Here is a 21397-nt window from a genome sequence, read left to right as displayed (position 1 = left end):
AATCACCTTCCTTGCAACTTGAAGCCATTGGCTCAGGCTCTATCCCCTGATGCAGCAGGAGAAAGCAAGCTTGCTCCCTCTTCCGTGTGACAGCCCTTGAGGTATTTGAAGATGGCTGTCTTATCTCCTCTCAGTCTCCTCTTCTCCAGGCTAAACATAACCAGCTCCTTCAAGGCTCCTCATAAGCCTTGGTTTCCAGACCCTTGATCATCTTGGTTGCCCTCTTCTGCACACGTTCCAGCTTGTCAACATCCTTCTTAGATTGTGGTGCCCAGAACTGGACACAGGGCTCCAGGTGTGGTCTGACCAAGGTCAGCACCTGGATCTCGAGACTATACTTGTGCTGTTGCAGCCTAGAACAGGCTCTTCTTCTTTTTTGTTGCTGCACCCCACTGTTGACTCCTGTTCAAATTGTGGTCTACAAAGACCCCTAGATCCTTTTCACATATACTACTGGCAAGCCAGGTGTTCCCAATCTTATATTTGTGCCTCTGATTCTTCCTGCCTAAGTGTTAAGTACAGAATCTTACATTTGTCTCTATGGAAATTCTTTTTGTTACGCTTGGGCCCAGTTCTCCAATCTGTTATGATCATGTTGTTGTTGTTTAGTCATTTAGTCATATCAGGCACTTCTGTCTTCCACTGCCTCCCGCAGTTTGGTCAAACTCATGCTGATAGCTTCAAGAACACTGTCCAACCATCTCGTCCTCTGTCGTCCCCTTCTCCTTGTGACCTCCATCTTTCCCAACATCAGGGTATTTTCCAGGGAGTCTTCTCTTCTCATGAGGTGGCCAAAGTATTGGAGCCTCAGCTTCAGGATCTGTCCTTCCAGTGAGCACTTAGGGCTGATTTCCTTCAGAATGGATAGGTTTGATCTTCTTGCCTTCCATGGGACTCTCAAGAGTCTCCTCCAGCACCATAATTCAAAAGCATCAATTCTTCGGCGATCAGCCTTCTTTATGGTCCAGCTCTCACTTCCATACATCACTACTGGGAAAACCATAGCTTTTACTATATGGATCTTTGTTGGCAAGGTGATGTCTCTACTTTTTAAGATGCTGTCTAGGTTTGATCCCCTTCATGGATCTCTGCCTTGCCGTGGCGAAGGGGCTTGAATAACTCAGAGAAGCTATGAACTATGCCGAGCAGGGCCACCCAAAATGAACAGGTCATAGTGGAGAGTTTTGACCAAACGTGATCCACGTGGAGGAGGAACCGGCAAGCCACTCCAGTATCCCTGCCAAGAAAACTCCATGGACAAAGACAACGGGCATATAAATGTTATGGTCATATTGAATCCCGATTCTGTCTTCTGCGGCACCAGCTACCCATCGCTGTTTGGTGCCATCTGCAAATTGGATGAGCATCCCCTCAATTCCTTCATCCAAGGCATTTATAAAGATGTTGAATAAGAGTGGGCCCAGGGCATGTAGAGACCTCACACACATTGATATCTTGCGTTTGGGCTTCTTGTGAGCATCCAGCTCACCACAGTGGGAACACAATGTTGGACTTGATGGGAAGAGCACTGCTGGGTGAGGCTTAAGTTCTAAGCATGGCAGGTTCCCGTGTATGGTAACTGGAGGCAGAAATGGGCTTGGAAAGAAGATGGCACTGTTTTTATGGCGCATAAGACCCAGCACATCTTATGGTAGAAATTAAAACACGGCAAAGGACACCTACATGGGCTAGTTGTGTTTCATCAGCAGGTTAGCTAATGAAATGGATCTATCAGTGCTGTGCCAGTAACAATGTGATAATCAACAATACTGGTGTGATTTAAAATAATAATAATAAAATTCTGGCTTAGTGAAGGGAAATCTATTTTGCCTCATGTTTCTTGAGAAGCAGAATAGAAAATCAATAGTATCCTGGAAAAGAAAGGAAAATGGCTGAAGAAGTATTTTGGCTGCTTACTCAGACAACCCGTAACCACTTTTCCCATTTAAAAGCTTGCCATATGACGTCTTCAGCCACTGAGAGGCAGCCCTTCCTAGTTTATGCCCATGTGGGAACCCAACATGATCACATCCCCACAACCACATGGAAACATGGGAGGCTTGGTAGTCACTGAGTCACTGACAGGCAGATCTAGGTATTATAAATATTTTTCAGTGACCAAAATGAACATGGTTGCCAGTCTCTGCTGAAGGTACAATTACACTTCAGCAGCACTTGTTGAACTTCAGACTCGATAGTTTATAGAATTGTAGAGTTGGAAGGCAACCTGAGGGTCATGTAGTCCAACCCCCTGCAATTAAGGGATCTTTTTGCCCAACGCAGAGATCGAACCCACAACCCTGAGATTAAGAGTCTCATGCTCTACGGCATGGGAAGGCAAACTAAGGCCCGCAGGCCGGATCAGGCCCAATTGCCTTCTGGATCCGGCCTGCAGACGGCCCGGGAATCGCTGTGTGGATCACCAGCGTGCGCGTTCTTTCCCTTTCCCTCACACGATGGCGGCAGCACCTCCTCCCTCCCTCCCTCCCTCCTCCTGGCTTCTCCCCGCCCTGCCTAGAGGAGGAAGGGGGCTGGGCTTTGTTGGTGCCAGCAGCAGCAGCAGCACTCGAGCGGGCGCCATTTTAAGCAGCCCCTCTCCAGAGTCCTTTTGTGCGCCGACCATCATCCCTCCGCCGCCGCTGCCAGCTCCTGCCGTTCGTAAGACACAGGTAAGCAGCCACCGGGGCTCGTGGTGCTCTTGCATCATTTCCCCTCCCTCCATACAGTCCAGCCCCCCCCCCCCCAAGGTCTGAGGGACAGTGGACCAGCCCCCTGCTGAAAAAGTTTGCTGACCCCTGCTCTACGGACTGAGCCTTCCCAGGTCAACTCCAGGAAGGAACTCCAAGAAGGATAATGGGATTGACCTTATATTATATGGCTGTTGTGAGGATTATAAAGCACTGTACAGGAAGCACTTTGAATAGTTCAGTGCACGGTACAAATGTTTGTTTTCATTCATTTATTAAGACGACAAACTATAAGGTGAACTTGTCACTGGTCCAGCTCACTTTCATTCTGTAGCGTCTTCATAGCCAAACCCCAGAGGGTCACACTGGAAAAAAATGGTCCTTCACTGTTTCTGTATTCAGCAGAAGACTCACGACTACTCAGCTCACTGCTGCAACCGCTGCCCAGTGTAGTCATGGAAGTCTGAGTCATGGAATTGCCTTCAGATTGCAGAGGTTCCTCCTCAGGGGGTAGATCCACACCTTTATAATAGCATGTGCGATTAGGTCTTGGCTGAGATTTGCAGAGTTTAACAGGATCCAAGCTCAATTTCTGTTGGTTTGCACACTCATTCTGTTGCGTGGTGGGTCGCGCCTTGCGGAATGTTGCCCCAGGGCTGTCAAATTCAGTGGTCGAATTTCCGTTTGGGTGGATGGGAAACTTCACTGACACTGGCAATAAAGTTACGGATATTTCTTGGGCAAATGAGTCTGAGCTCTGGGGCTTCTCAAGTTCAGATATTTCTACTGTCTGGGAAAAGTCATCCAGTGTATTTGGACCACTGTTGCCAACTTTGCAATGGATTTTTTTGTGCCGACGCAGGACAGCAGAGCGACTGAAGCCTTTATTGCAGGTCTCACAGTTATACGGTTTTTCCCCAGTGTGAGTCCGGATATGTCGCCGTAAGTCGCCAGACCCCACAAAGCATTTTCCTGTAAAACAAGAAAGGTTATTTGGAAATGGTATCTCCCAACAGGTATCAGTTGTCTTGTGCATGTGTTACAAATGAATAATTATCATGTCTAAAATACACCGTTTGTATTTATTGGAGTTTGCTGTTACCTGGGTCCCATGTGCTGTTAAATGTGTCCAATTGATGGCATACACAATAGGTTATAGGAACCTGTTTTTTTTTATTAACGCTGCGCTGTCCATCAATTTTACACGTGGGGGAGCATTAATTATTCTGCCCATGAATTATTCCTTAGTTGAAATAATGTATTGTATATCTTTCAGTAACAGATATTACTATTAGATAACTGTGGGATGTATTCAACACAGCACTAAGTTAAAGTCATTCAGGAATATGATGATGATGATGATTAAAATTTGTATACCACCCTTCATCTGAAGACCCCAGGTGTCGAGTTGCAGCTCGGCATCCAAAGAAAAATCAGTCTCACACCATGATAGGTTCCGAAATATGGCTGCTCGTAGGGCTAATGCAGCACAGCTTTTATTGTGTGAAATCAGAAAGATACAAAATACAAGCAAGCAATTTGTTCTAAGCCAGAAGATAAGGACCTTCGCACTAGCATCAGGCCATGCTACGTTAGCCAATCATATAGGACAGCACGAGCTGTTCACGCGCTGTTCATGCTCCAAGGATGCTTCTAGCTATGAAATCACCCTGCAACAATAAGAACTTTGCTCATGCTCTCATGTACAAGCAATCATTTTCCCACACCCAGGGTGGTTCACAACTGAAAAATACAAAATAAGAATACAAAATACATATTGAAAACCTTCCTTCCTCAGTATAACAATACAGATATGAAGAGTTCACCAGGATCAATAATACTTCCCGCTTGAAAGTGCGTAACACCTACAATACTGGTGTGTGGGTTCTAACTGACCCTACCGTCACTGTTGCAACCGCAGACACGTATCCTATCCTTTTCCTGGATATTTGTGCTCCAGGCAAGCTGACTACACTTCTAGGATCATTCCAGAGTTCAATGGCCTGTAGACGCATGTCTGCTAAGGAGATTCATCTTTCTGAGCAATCACTCTAACCAATAGCTACTGTATTGGTTAAATGGCAGTAGCTTCTGTATAGAGAATGTGGTAAATTTATTCTGCTGGTGAAATGTTGTGTGTGGAATGCTGTTGCACAAGAGAATGTGTAAGCAAGCTACTGGTAGCTTTGTGCACAACTCACTGTTGCACAATGAGTTTCCAATAACCACAGTTTGGTTGGAGTCCTCTGTTGTACAACACTAAACTCACCTGTCTTCCAATGCAGAAGCCCTTGCGCCAGAAGGCAGCTAAGCTTGCATGCAGCCCTATTGGGGATGGAATTATTTTTATTGTTTAAGCCAAAGCGAAGAGGCTATCATAGGTGGCAAATTCCACGAGAACAAAACATTGCCAAAGCAAAGTCTTATGAATCGGGGAGGGGAACTGCTGAATTCAGTCATCGTTATTTCCATGCTCAGAAAACCCACAAGAGCAGGAAAGAACCACTTGCAACCATTTATTTTGTTTTCCCCCCAAACTGGGCATGTCCCACTACACTTTGGAAAAGGTGGCTTGTTTTATCTTTAAAGTGGCAATTTGTGGGGGTGAGAAATTACATTTTTCAGGGGAGCAAACTCTTATCGGACAGAATGCTTGGTTTAATGATTATTTTAACTGTGTAATGTATTTTGCTCTGTTTTATGCATTTTATTTTTTGGCTACACAAATAAATGATATTCCTATATATAAATTGAAGCACAGACTTACCACAAGCAGAGCAGCTGTACGGTTTCTCTCCTGTGTGTCTGATCCTGTGCTTTACTAACTTTCTGGGCATGTTAAATGATTTTCCACATTCATCGCAGGTGAACACCTTCTCAACTCTATGGTTCTTCTTGTGTTCCTTTAAATTGCTGAAGTTACTAAATCCTAGAAGGACAGAGACACAGGATGGTTGCTCACAGGGTGCAAGCCACAAAATGGCTCCATTACGCCGATGCAGCTCTCGGACATATGGGATGTCACCAGCCCCTTGGACTGACAGGTCTGCTCCTACTAGTCATGGCACAAGATTGCCAACTGCTGCAGGCTAGAAGGACCATGATTCCAGCTATGGGTGGGGTTTGCTTGGGCTGAGGAGAGACACACCAAGTAGGGGAACCTATGCCACATGGTATATAGCTGACAACAATTTTGTCATCTGGGCCTCTGTGCACCCTGCCCCGTTCTGCCCTTTTAGTGACATGTTTAATGACATTTCCGAGTCACTTCTAGGTTTGGTGCTGCATGTGTGATGGTACATCATTCTGACATACATTGATCAGTGGTTGCCTCTAGAGGGCTTGTGAATGAGGTCTATCCACAGACCAGGAACACTGGAAGCTGCCTTGCACTGAGACAGACCATTCTTCCATCTAGCTCAGGGGTCTGCAACCTTTAAGACAAAAAGAGCCACTTGGACCCGTTTCCGAAGGAAAAAAAACTGGGAGCCACAAAACCATTGCGACATTTAAAACAAATATATCTCCGGAGCCTTGATCTGACAGCGGGCGGGAAGGTGACGTCGGGATGGTGTGTGACTAACGCACGCACTGCCCTCATGCGATGTCACAGCCAGTACAGCGCCCGCCACAGTGGGGAGTGTCGGGGCGCACAATGCGCCTCCTCCCCTCGCTAGTATCCGCCCCGGAGCCGCGGCAAAGGTGTAAGAGAGCCACATGCGGCTCCGGAGCCGCGGGTTGCAGACCCCTGATCTAGCTCATACCTTATCTACACAGGTTAGAAGTGGCTCTCCAGGCTCCAGGGAGGAAACTTTCCCAGCACCCACCTGGAAAAGCCAGTAACTGAATCAGGCACAATCTGCATGCAAAGCAGATGTTCCGCTGTTGAACTGTGGCCCATCCCCAACGATTACATCTGGAGGATATACTCCAACTCACCTCGACCACAAATATCGCACAAGTGTGGCTTTTCTCCAGTGTGAATAATGATGTGGCGTTGGACATCTCCGGATGCAGCAAACCTGGAACAGGAATTTAAAAGGCCCCTTCAGTTTGGTTATAAACCTTATACAGTGGTACCTCAGGTTACAGATGCTTCAGGTTACAGACTCCGCTAACCCAGAAATAGTACCTCAGGTTAAGAACTTTGCTTCAGGATGAGAACAGAAATCACGTGGCAGCAGCGGGAGGCCCCATTAGCTAAAGTGGTACCTCAGGCTAAGAACAGTTTCAGGTTAAGAATGGACCTCCAGAATGAATTAAGTTCTTAACCCGAGGTACCACTGTACGCCTTTTCACAGCTGTGCTTCTTATTCTAAAACTGAAAGTGTTGAGGCAATCATCTGCACAAGTATGTCAGGCTTCCTAGGAGGAATTGCAGTGCAGCATCGATTTAGCACCTCCACATGGTCTGTCCTTTTCTGGCCCTCATGATGCCACAAATGAAAAGGGCCACGTCTGCAATTCCCACCAGGAGGTGATGGTTCAAACAATCACATTCCTGCAGTGCTGTGAGCACACCAGTGGTTTGTCTCGCTGGAAGCTGACCAAATTGGAGCTATGTGTCACAGTGGAAGCTGCTACACTCAGCCCTCGATTATAATCAAAGCTAAAAGTGCTGGACAGATGCAGTTGCGAAATATAAAGCACCATCTCATGTCAGATGCTGCCAGAAATCTCCTGCAGATATAAATGTTAAAACAGTGCTACTGTGGAATGCTATTTCTCTAGCCAATCATTTAGGCTGCATAATATTTCAACTCACTCAGAAGTTCACATACAGTCTTGCTAAACGGAATGAAGCAATAACAATACTGTAGGTTTTTAAGGGTACAGTGGTACCTCTAGATGCGAACGGGATCCGTTCCGGAGCCCTGTTCGCATCTAGAAGCAAACGTAACTAGCGACGGCCCATTTGCACACGCACGCGTCGCTTTTCGCTGCTTCTGCGCATGACATCATTTTGAGCATCTGTGCAAGCAGCAAAACCCAGAAGTAATGTGCTCCGTTACTTCCGGGTTGCCATGGAGCGCAACTCGAACGTGCTCATCATGAAGCACATTCAACCCGAGGTATGACTATTGTTAAAAATGAAAAAGAAGAAAAAGAGATGCAGAACCCCAAACTCCATGTATGTATTTAGGTTCAACAAATTCTAGAGCAGTTACTGCAGTAATGTAATAGTGGCCATATTCAGACATCACATTCCCAAAGTGTTTGGAGGAATCAAAACTGCCAATGAGCTCAATAACTTTTTTTTCTCAACTCCCACTCCGACCTCAACAAAAGACCTCCTGATGTCCTCAAACCCATTTCTGTAACTAGAAAAGTGCATTCTGAGCAGTTCCCTCCCAAACCAGGATCAAAAACCACAATTCAATCCTGTTGCGCAATTGTGGTTTGAAACCACCACATCCATTTGGAAAGGTTTAAGACAATGAGGAAGCTGCCATTAAAGGCAGACAAGTGTTGCACAGTTTGGCAGCCTGGGAACAGGCCACCCAAATGCATCCCTGTACTGTATCATAATAGTAATTTATGAGCTCCACAGTTATAAAAACTTTTTACCACATGTCCGCACATAGAACAATTTTGAATGGAAGTTTTAAAAGAGATCTCTCAGGTTATAGCTCAGGCAATCCCACTAAGGACTGCCCTTAGACCTGTGGGTATAGGACGGTATACAAGTTTAATAATTAATAATAAGAATAAATAATAACTCTGAGACTATTATATATGTATGAATAATATGGACCAATTAAGAAGTAAAGAATTAATAACACATCTATTAACAGCAGCTAGAACGGTAGTAGCTGGAAAACCTTACAATTAATGAATATTTATTGCTTTATCATTGGCATGGAATATAGTCTGGCAAACAGCTGTAATGGAAGAGTTTTCACAAAAATCGCAAGGGGAGAGGAAAAAAAGATTATATTTACACTATATGGCAAAATTTTATTAGATATACAAATAAAACAACATACGGATGAGAAATACCTGCAATAGATATTGCAATATGGTTTAGAACTTCTTAACGTAAATCGACAGCTCAGTGTCGCAATACTCATGAGCTCATTCCTAGTATTCTATATTTTCCAAGTTGATTTATTGAAGAATTCATTGAACTGGTTTACTGTAACTACCTCATTATTATGTACTGTCCTGTAAAATAATATGTTTAGCCTTTTACCCCCCTCTAAAGACCTGTTTTCGGTCACGTTTTATGATTTATCGTGCACAATTTTGTAACGCAAAAAATAAATACACATTTTAAAATACAAAAATGAAAGGCAAACCTTTTCCCACAGATTTCACAGATGTAAGGTTTTTCACCCGAGTGCCGCCGTAAATGCGTTTGAAGATTACCTGCCTACAAAGAGAAGAAACACTTTTAGCAGCTGAACTAACCAAATAGGTGATATTGGTAAACGTTTACGACTGGAAATGAGGATCGCACTTTGCTGAGCTATGACACTTCGAAAACAAAGTCTTCTGCTAGAAGGACCAGTGCTGCTATTTAGACTACACTGGGGGTCGCCAAGCGTTTGGTCCAGCGGGTGCATGTTGAATTTTGAGAGACTGCTAGGGCCTCCCCAGTCACAAAGTGGCTGCCAAAAACAGAACAAGAACAGTTATGCGGATGCTTTGCCCATAATTCTGTTTCCATACAAGAAATTGCTGAACCTGTTGAATATTCCATACAGCTATTAAAGGCACAAGAACTCTTCCCTCCCTCCTCACTGTCAACCCTAAGCCAAGACCTGCCATCCTGTTCCCTTTTTTATCTGGGAGCAAGCCCCATTAATCACAAAGACTTACTTCTGAGTAGACATGTAGGCAGCTGTAGCTCAAGTTAAGTATACTGTAAATCCTAAATGTGTGCCTGCTCTTTAACTCACGCATGGCAGGAGACATGCCTAAGTTTCTGTGCAAAGTTTTCACATTTGCCTTTATGGAGGAGAAATATTTAACACCCACCCGCACCTCTTGTGTAGGAGTATTTGCAGGAAATAACTCCTAGGAACTACCATATCTTTAACCACAGAAATATTCGTTGTGGTTGCTAGAAAGGAAGGAAGGAAGGAGGAAGGAAAACTATGGAGATTCCCATCCTTGGAAAATGGACAAGTTCAATGAATGGAAGGGGAACAAGAGCAGCTTAGGAACCCAGGGATTCCTACTGCCTGGTGCCAAACCAACTCACACATCAATCACCGCTCTGCCTTTAGTCATTGGAGAAAAACGCTGGCAGGCAGGAGCAGCCAGACTGGTATATTTCACAGAAATCACTTAGAAGGGTACCTACACTAGGGCTGCCATATATTTGGATATTCCCAGACATTAATGGGATTTCGAAGGCAGAATTGATGTCCGGGGGAATTTCCGAAAGGTGGCACTTTGTACTGGATCTTAGGCAAATCAATCTAAAAATTGTGGTCGGTATTTTTTATTTTTATTTTTTCCATTTTTGCAAACTTTGGGGTTTGTCTTTAAAAAGCTCAACAATTCAGGGGCTTTCCTGAAAACTTTCCTCAACAACTTTCGGGGTGTCCTGGTTTTTACTTTTTGAAATATGGCAACCCTAATCTACATGTTTTGTTTCAGAATTTACTTTCTAGGAGGACTAGAGACTTTTTTTAAAAAAAGTAAAGCTCAGAGTCTGGACCCCCTTCCCTGGGGCACCAATGAAGGCTTTTGCAGACACCGTGCCATCCGCAGGCACCAGGTTGATGATCCAAAGATGTAAAGGTAAAGGACCCCTGACAGTTAAGTCCAGTTGTGAACGACTCTGGGGTTGCGGCACTTATCTTGCTTTACTGGCCGAGGGAGCCGGCGTTTGTCCACAGACAGTTTTTCATGTGGCCAGCATGACTAAGCCACTTCTGGCAAACCTGAGTAGCGCACGGAAATGATGTTTCCCTTCCCACCGGAGCGGTACCTATTTATCTACTTGCACTTTGACGTGCTTTCGAACTGCTAGGTTGGCAGGAGCAGGGACCGAACAGTGGGAGCTCACCCCGTCGCGAGGATTCGAACTGCTGACCTTCTGATCGGCAAGTCCTAGGCTCAGTGGTTTAACCCACAGCACCACCCACAGCTTACACCACAGCGCCACCCGCGTCCCTAGTCCAAAGACTAGAGGCTGGCAATTTTCTTGAGCCGAAAGAGGTAGCAACATGTATTGTGTGTACACCAGAGGGGAAAACTCCCTGGCTCCGCCCTTACACCAGAGCATTATTGTGCTTTTATTTGAAGTTATGGGTGAGAAGAGGTTTTTCATCCTCTTACCTGCATGAAAAGCCCCTTGCTGGGACTTGTCTACCTCCTTTGCTATAGGGGAAGGGTCAACTCTAGAGCAAGGGGACAGTGACATCATTGTACCAGCTCTCAGAGCCCCAAGTCCAATCGTATGATCCAATCTGAATTCTGCTCAGAGCTTTGGGGTTTGAAACACAAAAATAATAAAAGGATCATATTTAGGACTGAGAAATTAACTGGAGCTGGATTTCATGGACCTAATGTTTTTCAGACCTGAATATCTTGGATGACTAATGCTCTCAAAAACATCTCAGCATTAAGCTCAAGGAAGATGGGGATGGGGAACAGAAAAGCGTTGATTTTTTAAAAATATTAAGGAGATGGAAAACATTCTTCTCCACAGTTCCTACAGGACTACACATATTGCAATGTGAGTGAGTGACCGTGGACTTGGTGAGTGGCATGTCAACAAAAGGAGACTCAAACACCTACCTGTGAAAAACATTTGCCACAAACGTTACATTCAAATGGCTTCTCACCTAAAAGAAGAAGCAATAATGTTTTCTGCTGTACAGAAGTTTGAAACTGGCATATAAACAAAATTCGGAACAGTTGCCAGCAAGCTATATTTTACAGTAAGCTACTTTGCTTAACTATAATGCATAAACGCCTGAGCACCGAATTTTCACAAAAGCTTGAAGAACTGCTTCCCAATTAATGGCTTGTTGATTTTTTGCTCAACAGTACTAATTATTTCTGCATGTTAAGATGTAAAATTATTGACATGTATAAAAGTGAAAATCAAAAATAAAATAATAAGAAGATCCCTCCATTTAATGATGAAGGTGGTTTGGCTCAGGCTGACACACATCACAGAATAGTGTCTCCTTAATAGATGCGACTGGAAATCTCTTCTGAACAGGAGAGCTTTGTGTGTGCGCACAGGAGCTTCAAGCTTCCACAATAAGTTAGAATGAAGGAAGCATCTTGAAGTCATTTTACAGCCATTTCCTTCCACATACACCAAGTAGTAATTTTGCTTTTTAACTCTTTGATCAACTGACAGGTCTGAATTCTGGCATTTCTCAGCCAAACAATAATCAGGGATTTCTGGTTCACTTTACTTATTTATTTTTTTAAAGAAATGACGCAACACAAAATTTATGCATTTTTAGAAATATTTGCGCATCATGGTAAGCCATAATTAATGGTTACCCAGGAGTGTGCAAATGGCTTTGGGTACTTCTTTGCAAACCAAAATCCTTGGCTTAGCGTTCTATATACAAACCAGGGAATGTGATTTATTTCACTCCAAGCAAACTAGAACATGAAGCCAAGGTTTGCTGTTGGCTTACCAACCAAGGTTTGCAGATAAACTACGATCACTGGCTTGGATGTAATGCTTAGTCAAGGATCGTGGTTTGTTGCTCCCACTTCCAGAAGGGAAATGCAGACAAATTATTTTACTGGATTCCTTTAGCAGTCACCTTCTAATCAACTAAACATTACTTAATTGTTTGAAAGCCCTAAGCAATTTCATATGCACTGGGCACAAAGCTAACCAGCTTTAAATTCCACTCACCTTGAGGGGGGGAAATAAGCACAGGCTTAACTTTTCTTTTGAAATCCACAGGCCCTCTCTGAGTGCTTATCCTAGCTTGAGCATACCATCTTTAAAATATTATGTACCTTACAAATACAGTGGTGCCTCGCAAGACGAAAATAATCCGTTCCGCGAGTCTCTTCGTCTAGCGGTTTTTTTCGTCTTGCGAAGCAACCCTATTAGCGGCTTAGCAGATTAGCGCTATTAGCGATTTAGCGGCTATTAAAGGCTTAGCGGCTAAAAGGCTATTAGCGGATTAGTGGCTTAGAAAAAGGGGGGAGCGAAAAAAATCGCAAGACTCGCAAGACGTTTTCGTCTTGCGAAGCAAGCCCATAGGGAAATTCGTCTTGCGAAGCGCATCGAAAAACGGAAAACCCTTTCGTCTAGCGGGTTTATCGTCTTGCGAGGCATTCGTCTTGCGGGGCACCACTGTAGTGCCTCACCATTATTTAGGTAATGGCTGGTATTCCTATCTTACTTTGTTTCTGCTTGCAGCACCTCTGAAAAACCCCCTAAGGAAGCTCAATACTGTTGTTTTAGTAAGGTGTGACAGGAGGTGAGATGACTTACAACATGACATGTTTACTCAGAAGTAACTCCTACTGCATTTAATGGGACTTACAACTAAGTGGGCACAGAACTATAATCTTCAGCAGCCTTCCAAGTCCCCTGGGAAGCTGGGATTTGCAGGCAAGCCGCCCTGATCCTAAAAACAGCCCCCCCCCCCAATCTGGTGGGATGACCTGATTCCATAGGCATTTTACCCTCACTGTAAAAGTGACAGAGTCAGATCACACTGGCAGAATGGGAAAAGGAAAATATAGGAAGCAACATTTTTTTACAAACTGCTGTCTTTTCCTTTGCAATAGTTTTCTTTTGCAGGTGTTAATAAACATAAATATCAGACACAGACTAGCCATCACGTTGCTTTTATAAGGGACACACATAACTATATGGCAAAGATTAAATATATAGCCTGGTTTTCCAGAAAGCACATTTGATGGGTTGGCCTTACCAGAGTAGCAGGTGCCCTGTGCCCTTTCAGCTGCAAAGACTAGATTCTATCTGCCTTTTGGTTTTGTAATGAATAATTAGCCTAGAAATGTCAATGACTGTACCTGTATGAGACCTTATGTGCAGCTCCAGATTGCTCGGGTGTTTAAAAGCTTTCCCACACAATGAACAAGGATACTGCCTCTCCGGCAGGAAAGTCTGTAACTGGCCACCTGCCTCAGAAGCGTCCTGAGATGCCTCAAGTTCAACATTTTCCTCCAGGCATTCTGAACTCACTAGATGTTTAACTTCTTTTCCTTCAGGAGCATCAGCATTTGCCCTTTTTGTGCTGCTTTGGCTTTCCACCTCACTTTCCCTTGCAAACTCTCCATCAGCAATTTTAAGCACAGAAGATTGTTCGGGGGACTTTTGAGACCTTAGAAAATTCAGTTTTTTAAGATGTATGGCCTTTTTAAGCCTCATCTCTTTGACTGGCTGTAAAGACGCGCCTTCGGATTCCTGATCCTCGGGGCTCTCATTTAAGGGCTGAACCAGAAAGTTTGCTGGTAAGTGATCAGATGATTCCAAAACACATTCAGAATGACCAATAGTGCAGGAAGGTGCATTTTTGGCCGGGCTTTGTTCTGCGGAGGGACTGAAATCAAAAGATGGCTCTGGTGATCTCTTGTTGCTGGGACAAGCGGTTTGCTTGTAGAACTGTTTGCTATAAAAGTTACGGAGTTTGTAATGACAATTTGGCTGTTTAAGTGAGAGATCTGTGCAATTAGCCTCCACGGAACCCTCTTTCTCTTTGTTTCCATCACCAGATGAGACGTGAGGTGAAACAGGCTGTGGCCCACGTGGGTTATAGTTATCCAGGACTTTACACGGCTCCACAGTCGATGAACCTCCAGGCAGTAAACTAGCGCCATAACTCTCCCCATTTGTATCTTCAGCCAAAGCGTTTTGCAAGGAGAAGGCACTGCTGCAAGGCACACTGGCGGGCTGCTCGACACCCGCGGGGCTTTTCAAAAAGGTGCGGCACATGTTCAAAACATTCTGCACCTGCAGACACTGTGCAATACCCAATAACGTTTGCACATTGTCCCGATTGAGTTCAAGATGAGATGTATACATGTAGTCCAAGATCTGGCCAATGCCGCCGACATTTTTTATATCCAAGTACAACACATCGTTCTTCTGACCTGAGGAATTTTGGAACAGGGTCCTAGGAGAGAAAAAGCACAACTCTTTAAAATGCATACACGTATTTAAAACGGCCAGTCCTCATAGCAAAAATATATGAATAATATAGTAATTTAGGCTACAACACACAAACATTCTGGATGCTGTAGGAGCCAACTCCTAGGGGCTGGGGGGTCTTTGCCCCTAACAAAATATTTGAGGGGGCTGCCCCCCCAGTTGGTGGGCATTGCCATTCAAATGGTGTGTGCGAGCCACATCATGTGACTGATTATGTGGGGCAGGGTTTACCTGCCCCCCATATTTTATTTAAGTTGGCACCGCTGTTGTGCTGTAAGTATTTTCAGAATCTAGTCAATATAATTATCAGTCAATCCATCCATCCATCCTCGGTTCTCACACACAGAGGAGTGCGTCAAAAGTGTGTGGGGCTATCACAAGCCTCATTGGGATTGTGAGAAATCTCCATGTTTATTAACCAGTGACACCACATGTGCCAGACATTGATGTCTGCCCCAGTTCCCATGTCTACACTTTTCACTTCTTTCCTAGACCTGTGTGTATCAGCACAACTACTTTATAAGAAAAATAACACTCCTATATATTTCTGGAACACAATTCTATACATGCCAAAGTTTGTGGCCTAAATTGCACTGTTAATTGCTTTCACTGAAGTGTTTTCATTAACATACCTGAAGTACTGGCTGAAAGCAGCTAACACATTTTTATGTGCTTTGAAACAAACACCTTTGACCACCAACATGCAGTCACAGAGAAGGCCTTGAATGCGTTGCTCATGTAGCTGCTGAAGAAGGTGACAGCTGTGGCTCGCAACAGCATCCATGCTAGGATATGCCTTAATTGCCTAAAATAAAATAAAGAAGACATAGCATCTCAGGAAGCAGAGTTTTGTGTATACAGCGCACTGGCGTCAATGAAGTAATGTTTTATAATAGATTTACTACATGCAAAATGGCATATGTTAAATTACTTATAAAACAATTTCTTAATCCAAAATTTTAAATGGTTTCCTATTTTACAAAATGCTGTCCATATGCAAACGTAACAGAGCACTTGTGCATGCCTCTGACAAATGCTTAGAGAGAGATTAACAGCCATATCAAATTCTTTCCCTTCCCAGCATTGATCCTGTGGGATCGTGGCATTAGGTACAATGCAGAGAGACTGCACCAAGGGGTGACATTTTCAGCACTTACAAGGAAATAAAGTGCCACTAAATTAAACAGATGTGAGCAGATGTTCGGGAGCCAGGCCTTCTTCTTATCATCCATGCAAGTTGCAATAAGGGAGGACAGAAACAATCCCAGTGAGCCTGGAAGTAATAATATTGCAGTGTAAGTCACGTAAGTACATTGCCAAAGCATAGTGCACCATGCTTCTGGAAGATGGGGAGGCCAAGGGGATGCTGCCGCAAATTGGAAGGAGCAGCATGCCTACGACATGCTGTGGAACCAGTCCTGCGTCAATGAGTAGCAACAAGGGCGGCAATATTTAATCAGCGAAATGGTTAGATGCGCAATCTGAAGAGTCTTTTACTCAACTAAAAGGATATTCCCAATTAATTTTAAAGTATCTATTTTAAGGACAATCGCTTCTAAGAAGTGCAGATGACAGGCACTGTTTCAAAAGAGGAGTCTCCTGTTTTCCCATGCAGGGAAGTCAGTGAGTGTGCGGCAGCACACCTCAACTAGCGCATAGCGCATGGCTAACATTTCAGGAGGAAGCTGGACATTTGCAGCTGCCTTCAGTTCTCCTCCTGTGAGGCAGGAATAAGCCAATAGATATGTGGACTGTCCCTGGATCAAGTGACTTCTCTTCTTGCAGTTCTCAACGCTCTTAACCCAGCTCAAGGTTGTCCTCTGAACCACCCTACTCAGTCCATCGGGGGGGGGGGGAGCAACCTTGCCCCAAAATGGCAACATTCCATTTTGGCAACTGCAACCTTGTTTTAAGGTTTTAAAGGTTTTAAGGTTTAAGGTTTTTGCTTTAATTTGGCACTGAGCTTATACAATGGACGCTTGGGTTCCAAACGTGATCCATGCAAGAGGCATGTTTGCAACCCGCAGTGCTGAGTCTGCGCACACGTGGGTTGCAATTCGGCGCTTCTGTGCATGTGCAAAGCGCGATTTAGTGCTTCTGTGCATGCACCAAAATCCGGAAGTAACCCGTTCCGGTACTTCTGGATTTTGGCGCGTCCGTAACCCGAAAACGCACAACCTGAAGCGTCTGTAACCCAAGGTACGACTGTATACCTGAGTTTCTAACTCTGTCCACAGGGTCTCTGCCTGAGATCCCAAGATGTTTAAAAACTGAAATTGGCAAACGAGAGTCATTTAGTCATGTCCGACTCTTCATGACCCCATGGACCAGAGCACGCCAGGCCCTCCTGTCTTCCACAGCCTCCCACAGTTTGGTCAAACTCATGCTGATAGCTTCGAGAACACTGTCCCACCATCTTCTCCTCTGTCGTCCCCTTCTCCTTGTGCCCTCCATCTTTCCCAGCATCAGGGTCTTTTCCAGGGAGTCTTCTCTTCTCATGAGGTGGCCAAAGTATTGGAGCCTCAGCTTCAGGATCTGTCCTCCCAGTGAGCACTCAGGGCTGATTTCCTTCAGAATTGATTGGTTTGATCTTCTTGCAGTCTGTGGGAATCTCAAGAGTCTCCTCCAGCACCATAATTCAAAAGCATCAATTCTTCGGCGATCAGCCTTCTTTATGGTCCAGCTTTCACTTCCATACATCACTACTGGGAAAACCATAGCTTTTACTATACGGACCTTTGTGGCAAGGTGATGTCTCTACTTTTTAAGATGCTGTCTAGGTTTGATCCCCTTCATGGATCACTGCCTTGCCGTGGCGAAGGGGCTTGAATAACTCTGAGAAGCTATGAACTATGCCGAGCAGGACACCCAAGATGAACAGGTCATAGTGGAGAGTTTTGACCAAACGTGATCCACCTGGAGCAGGAACCGGCAAGCCACTCCAGTATCCCTGCCAAGAAAACTCCACGGGCAAAGACAACAGGCATATAAAAGTTATGACGCTGGAAAATGAGCCTCTCAGGTCGGAAGGCGTCCAACATGCTACTGAGGAAGAGCGGAGGACAAGTACAAGTAGATTCAGAGCTGATGAAGCGGCTGGGCCGAAGCCGAAAGGACGCTCAGTTGCGGATATGCCTGGAAGCGAAAGGAAAGTCCAATGCTGTAAAGAAAAATATTGCATAGGAACCTGGAATGTAAGAACTATGAACCTTGGTAAGTTGGATCTGGTCAAAAATGAGATGGCAAGAATAAATATTGACATCCTGGGCATCAGTGAACTAAAATGGACGGGAATGGGCGAATTCAGTTCGGATGACCATCATATCTACTACTGTGGGCAAGAATCCCCTAAAAGAAATGGAGTGGCCCTCATTGTCAACAAAAGAGTGGCAAAAGCTGTACTGGGATACAATCTCAAAAATGATAGAATGATCTCGATACGAATCCAAGGCAGACCTTTTAACATCACAGTAATCCAAGTTTATGCACCAACCACTCGTGCTGAAGAAACTGAAATTGACCAATTCTATGAAGACTTACAACACCTTATAGAAATGACACCAAAGAAGGATGTTCTTCTCATTATAGGGGATTGGAATGCTAAAGTAGGGAGTCAAGAGATAAAAGGAACAACTGGCAAGTTTGGCCCTGGAGTTCAGAACGAAGCAGGGCAAAGGCTAATAGAGTTCTGCCAAGAGAACAAGCTGGTCATCACAAACACTCTTTTCCAAAAGAGACAACTCTACACATGGACATCACCAGATGGGCAGCATTGAAATCAGATTGATTATATTCTCTGCAGCCAAAGATGGAGAAGCTCTATACAGTCAGCAAAAACAAGACCTGGAGCTGACTATGGCTCAGATCATCAGCTTCTTATAGCAAAATTCAAGCTTAAACTAAAGAAAGTAGGGAAAACCACTGGGCTGGTAAGATACAATCTAAGTCAAATCCCTTATGAATACGCAGTGGAAGTGAGGAACAGGTTTAAGGATTTAGATTTGGTGGACAGAGTGCCTGAAGAACTATGGATGGAGGCTCGTAACATTATACAGGAGGCAGCAACTAAAACCATCCCAATGAAAAGGAAATGCAAGAAAGCAAAGTGGCTGTCCAACGAGGCCTTACAAATAGTGGGGGAGAGAAGGCAAGCAAAATGCGAGGAAGATAGTGAAAGATACAGGAAATTGAATGCAGATTTCCAAAAAAATAGCAAGGAGAGACAAGAAGGCCTTCTTAAACGAGCAATGCAAAGAAATAGAGGAAAACAATAGAATGGGGAAAACCAGAGATCTGTTCAAGAAAATTGGAGATGTGAAAGGAACATTTCGTACAAAGATTGCCATAATAAAAGACAAAAGTGGAAAGGACCTAACAGAAGTAGAAGACATCAAGAAGAGGTGGCAAGAATACTCTGAGGAACTATACCAGAAAGAAATGGATGTCTCGTATACCCCAGGTAGTGTGGTTGCTGACCTTGAGCCAGACATCCTGGAGAGTGAAGTCAAATGGGCTTTAGAAAGCACTGCTAATAACAAGGCCAGTGGAAGTGATGATATTCCAGCTGAACTATTTAAAATTTTAAAAGATGATGCTGTTAAGGTGCTACACTCAATATGCCAGCAAATTTGGAAAACTCAGCAGTGGCCAGAGGATTGGAGAAGATCAGTCTACATCCCAATCCCAAAGAAGAGCAGTGCCAAAAAATGCTCCAACTACTGCACAATTGCACTCATTTCACACGCTAGCAAGGTTATGCTTAAAATTCTACAAGGCAGGCTTAAGCAGTATGTGGACCGAGAACTCCCAGAAGTGCAAGCTGGATTTAGAAGAGGCAGAGGAACCAGGGACCAAATTGCAAACATGCGCTGGATTATGGAAAAAGCTGGAGAGTTCCAGAAAGACATCTACTTCTGCTTCATTGACTATGCAAAAGCCTTTGACTGTGTCGACCACAGCAAACTATGGCAAGTTCTTAAAGAAATGGGAGTGCCTGATCACCTCATCTGTCTCCTGAGAAATCTCTATGTGGGACAAGAAGCTACAGTTAGAACTGGATATGGAACAACTGATTGGTTCCAAATTGGGAAAGGAGTACGGCAAGGCTGTATATTGTCTCCCTGCTTATTTAACTTATATGCAGAATTCATCATGCGAAAGGCTGGGCTGGATGAATCCCAAGCCGGAATTAAGATCACCTCCTGGCAAATAGAAGGGGAAGAAATTGAGGCAGTGAGAGATTTTACTTTCTTGGGCTCCATAATCACTGCAGATGGTGACAGCAGTCACGAAATTAAAAGACGCCTGCTCCTTGGGAGAAAGGCGATGGCAAACCTAGACAACATCTTAAAAAGCAGAGACATCACCTTGCCAACAAAGGTCCGTATAGGTAAAGCTATGGTTTTCCCAGTAGTGATGTATGGAAGTGAGAGCTGGACCATAAAGAAGGCTGAACGCCGAAGAATTGATGCTTTTGAATTATGGTGCTGGAGGAGACTCTTGAGAGTCCCATGGACTGCAAGAAGATCAAACTTATCAATTCTGAAGGCAATCAGCCCTGAGTGCTCACTGGAAGGACAGATTGTGAAGCTAAGGCTCCAATACTTTGGCCACCTCATGAGAAGAGAAGACTCCCTGGAAAAGACCCTGATGTTGGGAAAGATGGAGGGCACAAGGAGAAGAGGACGACAGAGGACGAGATGGATGGACAGTGTTCTCGAAGCCACAAACCTGAGTCTGACCAAACTGCGGGAGGCAGTGGAAGACAGGAGGGCCTGGCGTGCTCTGGTCCAGGGGGTCACAAAGAGGTGGACACGACTAAACGACTAAACAACAACAACAACAGCAAGTCTCACTGCCCGGTAAACATGCATAGCTTTAGGCTGCATGAAGTCCAGCCAGCAGGTAAGGCGGGCAGGCACCTGTTTTGCTCGCCTCTGCTCCTGCGCCTGAACAGCAGCTCTCCACGACTCTTCCACTTCCCGGTCACCTGTGTTCAGACTTCATGTTGGCAGAGTCTGGCTGGGCTGTTTTGTGCATCGATTGTGAGCATTTTAATGCCAGCGCCCAGGCGAAGGAAGCTTTCCTCGGCACCTGAGCGGCATGCCAGGGCAAAGCGCAGCCCGCACCTGGCATTTGCCCGGCAGTGCATCTGTGGCGGGCAGCGGCGGGCTTCCAGGTGCCACCCCAAACGCCCCTCCTGCCCAGTCGAGGCTGGAGCTGCCCTGAATACCAGACCTCGGCGGCTCCTCGCCGGCTCTCCTCCTCCTCAAGGCAAAATCCTCGCAACCATTTCAGGGCGAGGGATCTTCGTCGGCAGCAGCTTCCTGTCGCGTCACGGCGGGCAGAGACTCCCGCCTGCACGGACTCCGGCATTCAATGGCAGGCTGCTGCTTTGTCGGAAAGGGGTTTCCTCTCTCGGCTCCTGCCCCGGAGCAGGCGAACCCCCGAAGGGCCTTTCGCCGAGTCCCTCTGGCTCGGGGCTGCCTCTCCCTCCCTGGAGGCGCCACCCCCGCGGGTTGAGCCCCGGCCCTTCCGCAGGCCAGAAGCCCAGCAGCGCCCGAGGCCTTTCCTTTTGTTCTGGGGGGGT

At 45.1% G+C, this 21397-nt stretch overlaps 1 protein-coding gene across 1 annotated transcript; it reads right to left on the bottom strand.

The window, feature by feature from the left end:
- Positions 1–2931: 2931 nt before the first annotated feature.
- On the bottom strand, positions 2932–21100 carry ZBTB49 (zinc finger and BTB domain containing 49). The gene is made up of 8 exons (XM_082238535.1): positions 20730–21100; positions 15441–15613; positions 13671–14773; positions 11442–11488; positions 8987–9060; positions 6627–6709; positions 5455–5616; positions 2932–3659 (listed from the first exon to the last, which is right to left on the bottom strand). Exons 2-8 carry the CDS (start codon positions 15590–15592, stop codon positions 2992–2994), a joined length of 2289 nt encoding a protein of 762 aa, XP_082094661.1. The 5' UTR covers positions 15593–15613; positions 20730–21100; the 3' UTR covers positions 2932–2991.
- Between the last annotated feature and the right edge of the window lie 297 nt (positions 21101–21397).

Source organism: Podarcis vaucheri (assembly GCF_965113315.1).
Source record: "Podarcis vaucheri genome assembly, chromosome: 9".
Lineage (NCBI taxonomy): Eukaryota > Metazoa > Chordata > Lepidosauria > Squamata > Lacertidae > Podarcis > Podarcis vaucheri.
Note: the sequence above shows the minus strand (reverse complement) of the source record. Positions and strands in the feature narration are given on the sequence as shown.

Bases quoted from the DNA above. Each gene is read 5' to 3' on its own strand.
- ZBTB49 (XM_082238535.1), bottom strand. From the start codon at position 15,592: ATGGATGCTGTTGCGAGCCACAGCTGTCACCTTCTTCAGCAGCTACAT. The intron at 11,489-13,670 runs GTACAGTCATTG...TTCTTCTTTTAG, and splicing joins GCACATAAGGTCTCATACAG to GTGAGAAGCCATTTGAATGT. The intron at 5,617-6,626 runs GTGAGTTGGAGT...CTGTCCTTCTAG, and splicing joins GTGCGATATTTGTGGTCGAG to GATTTAGTAACTTCAGCAAT.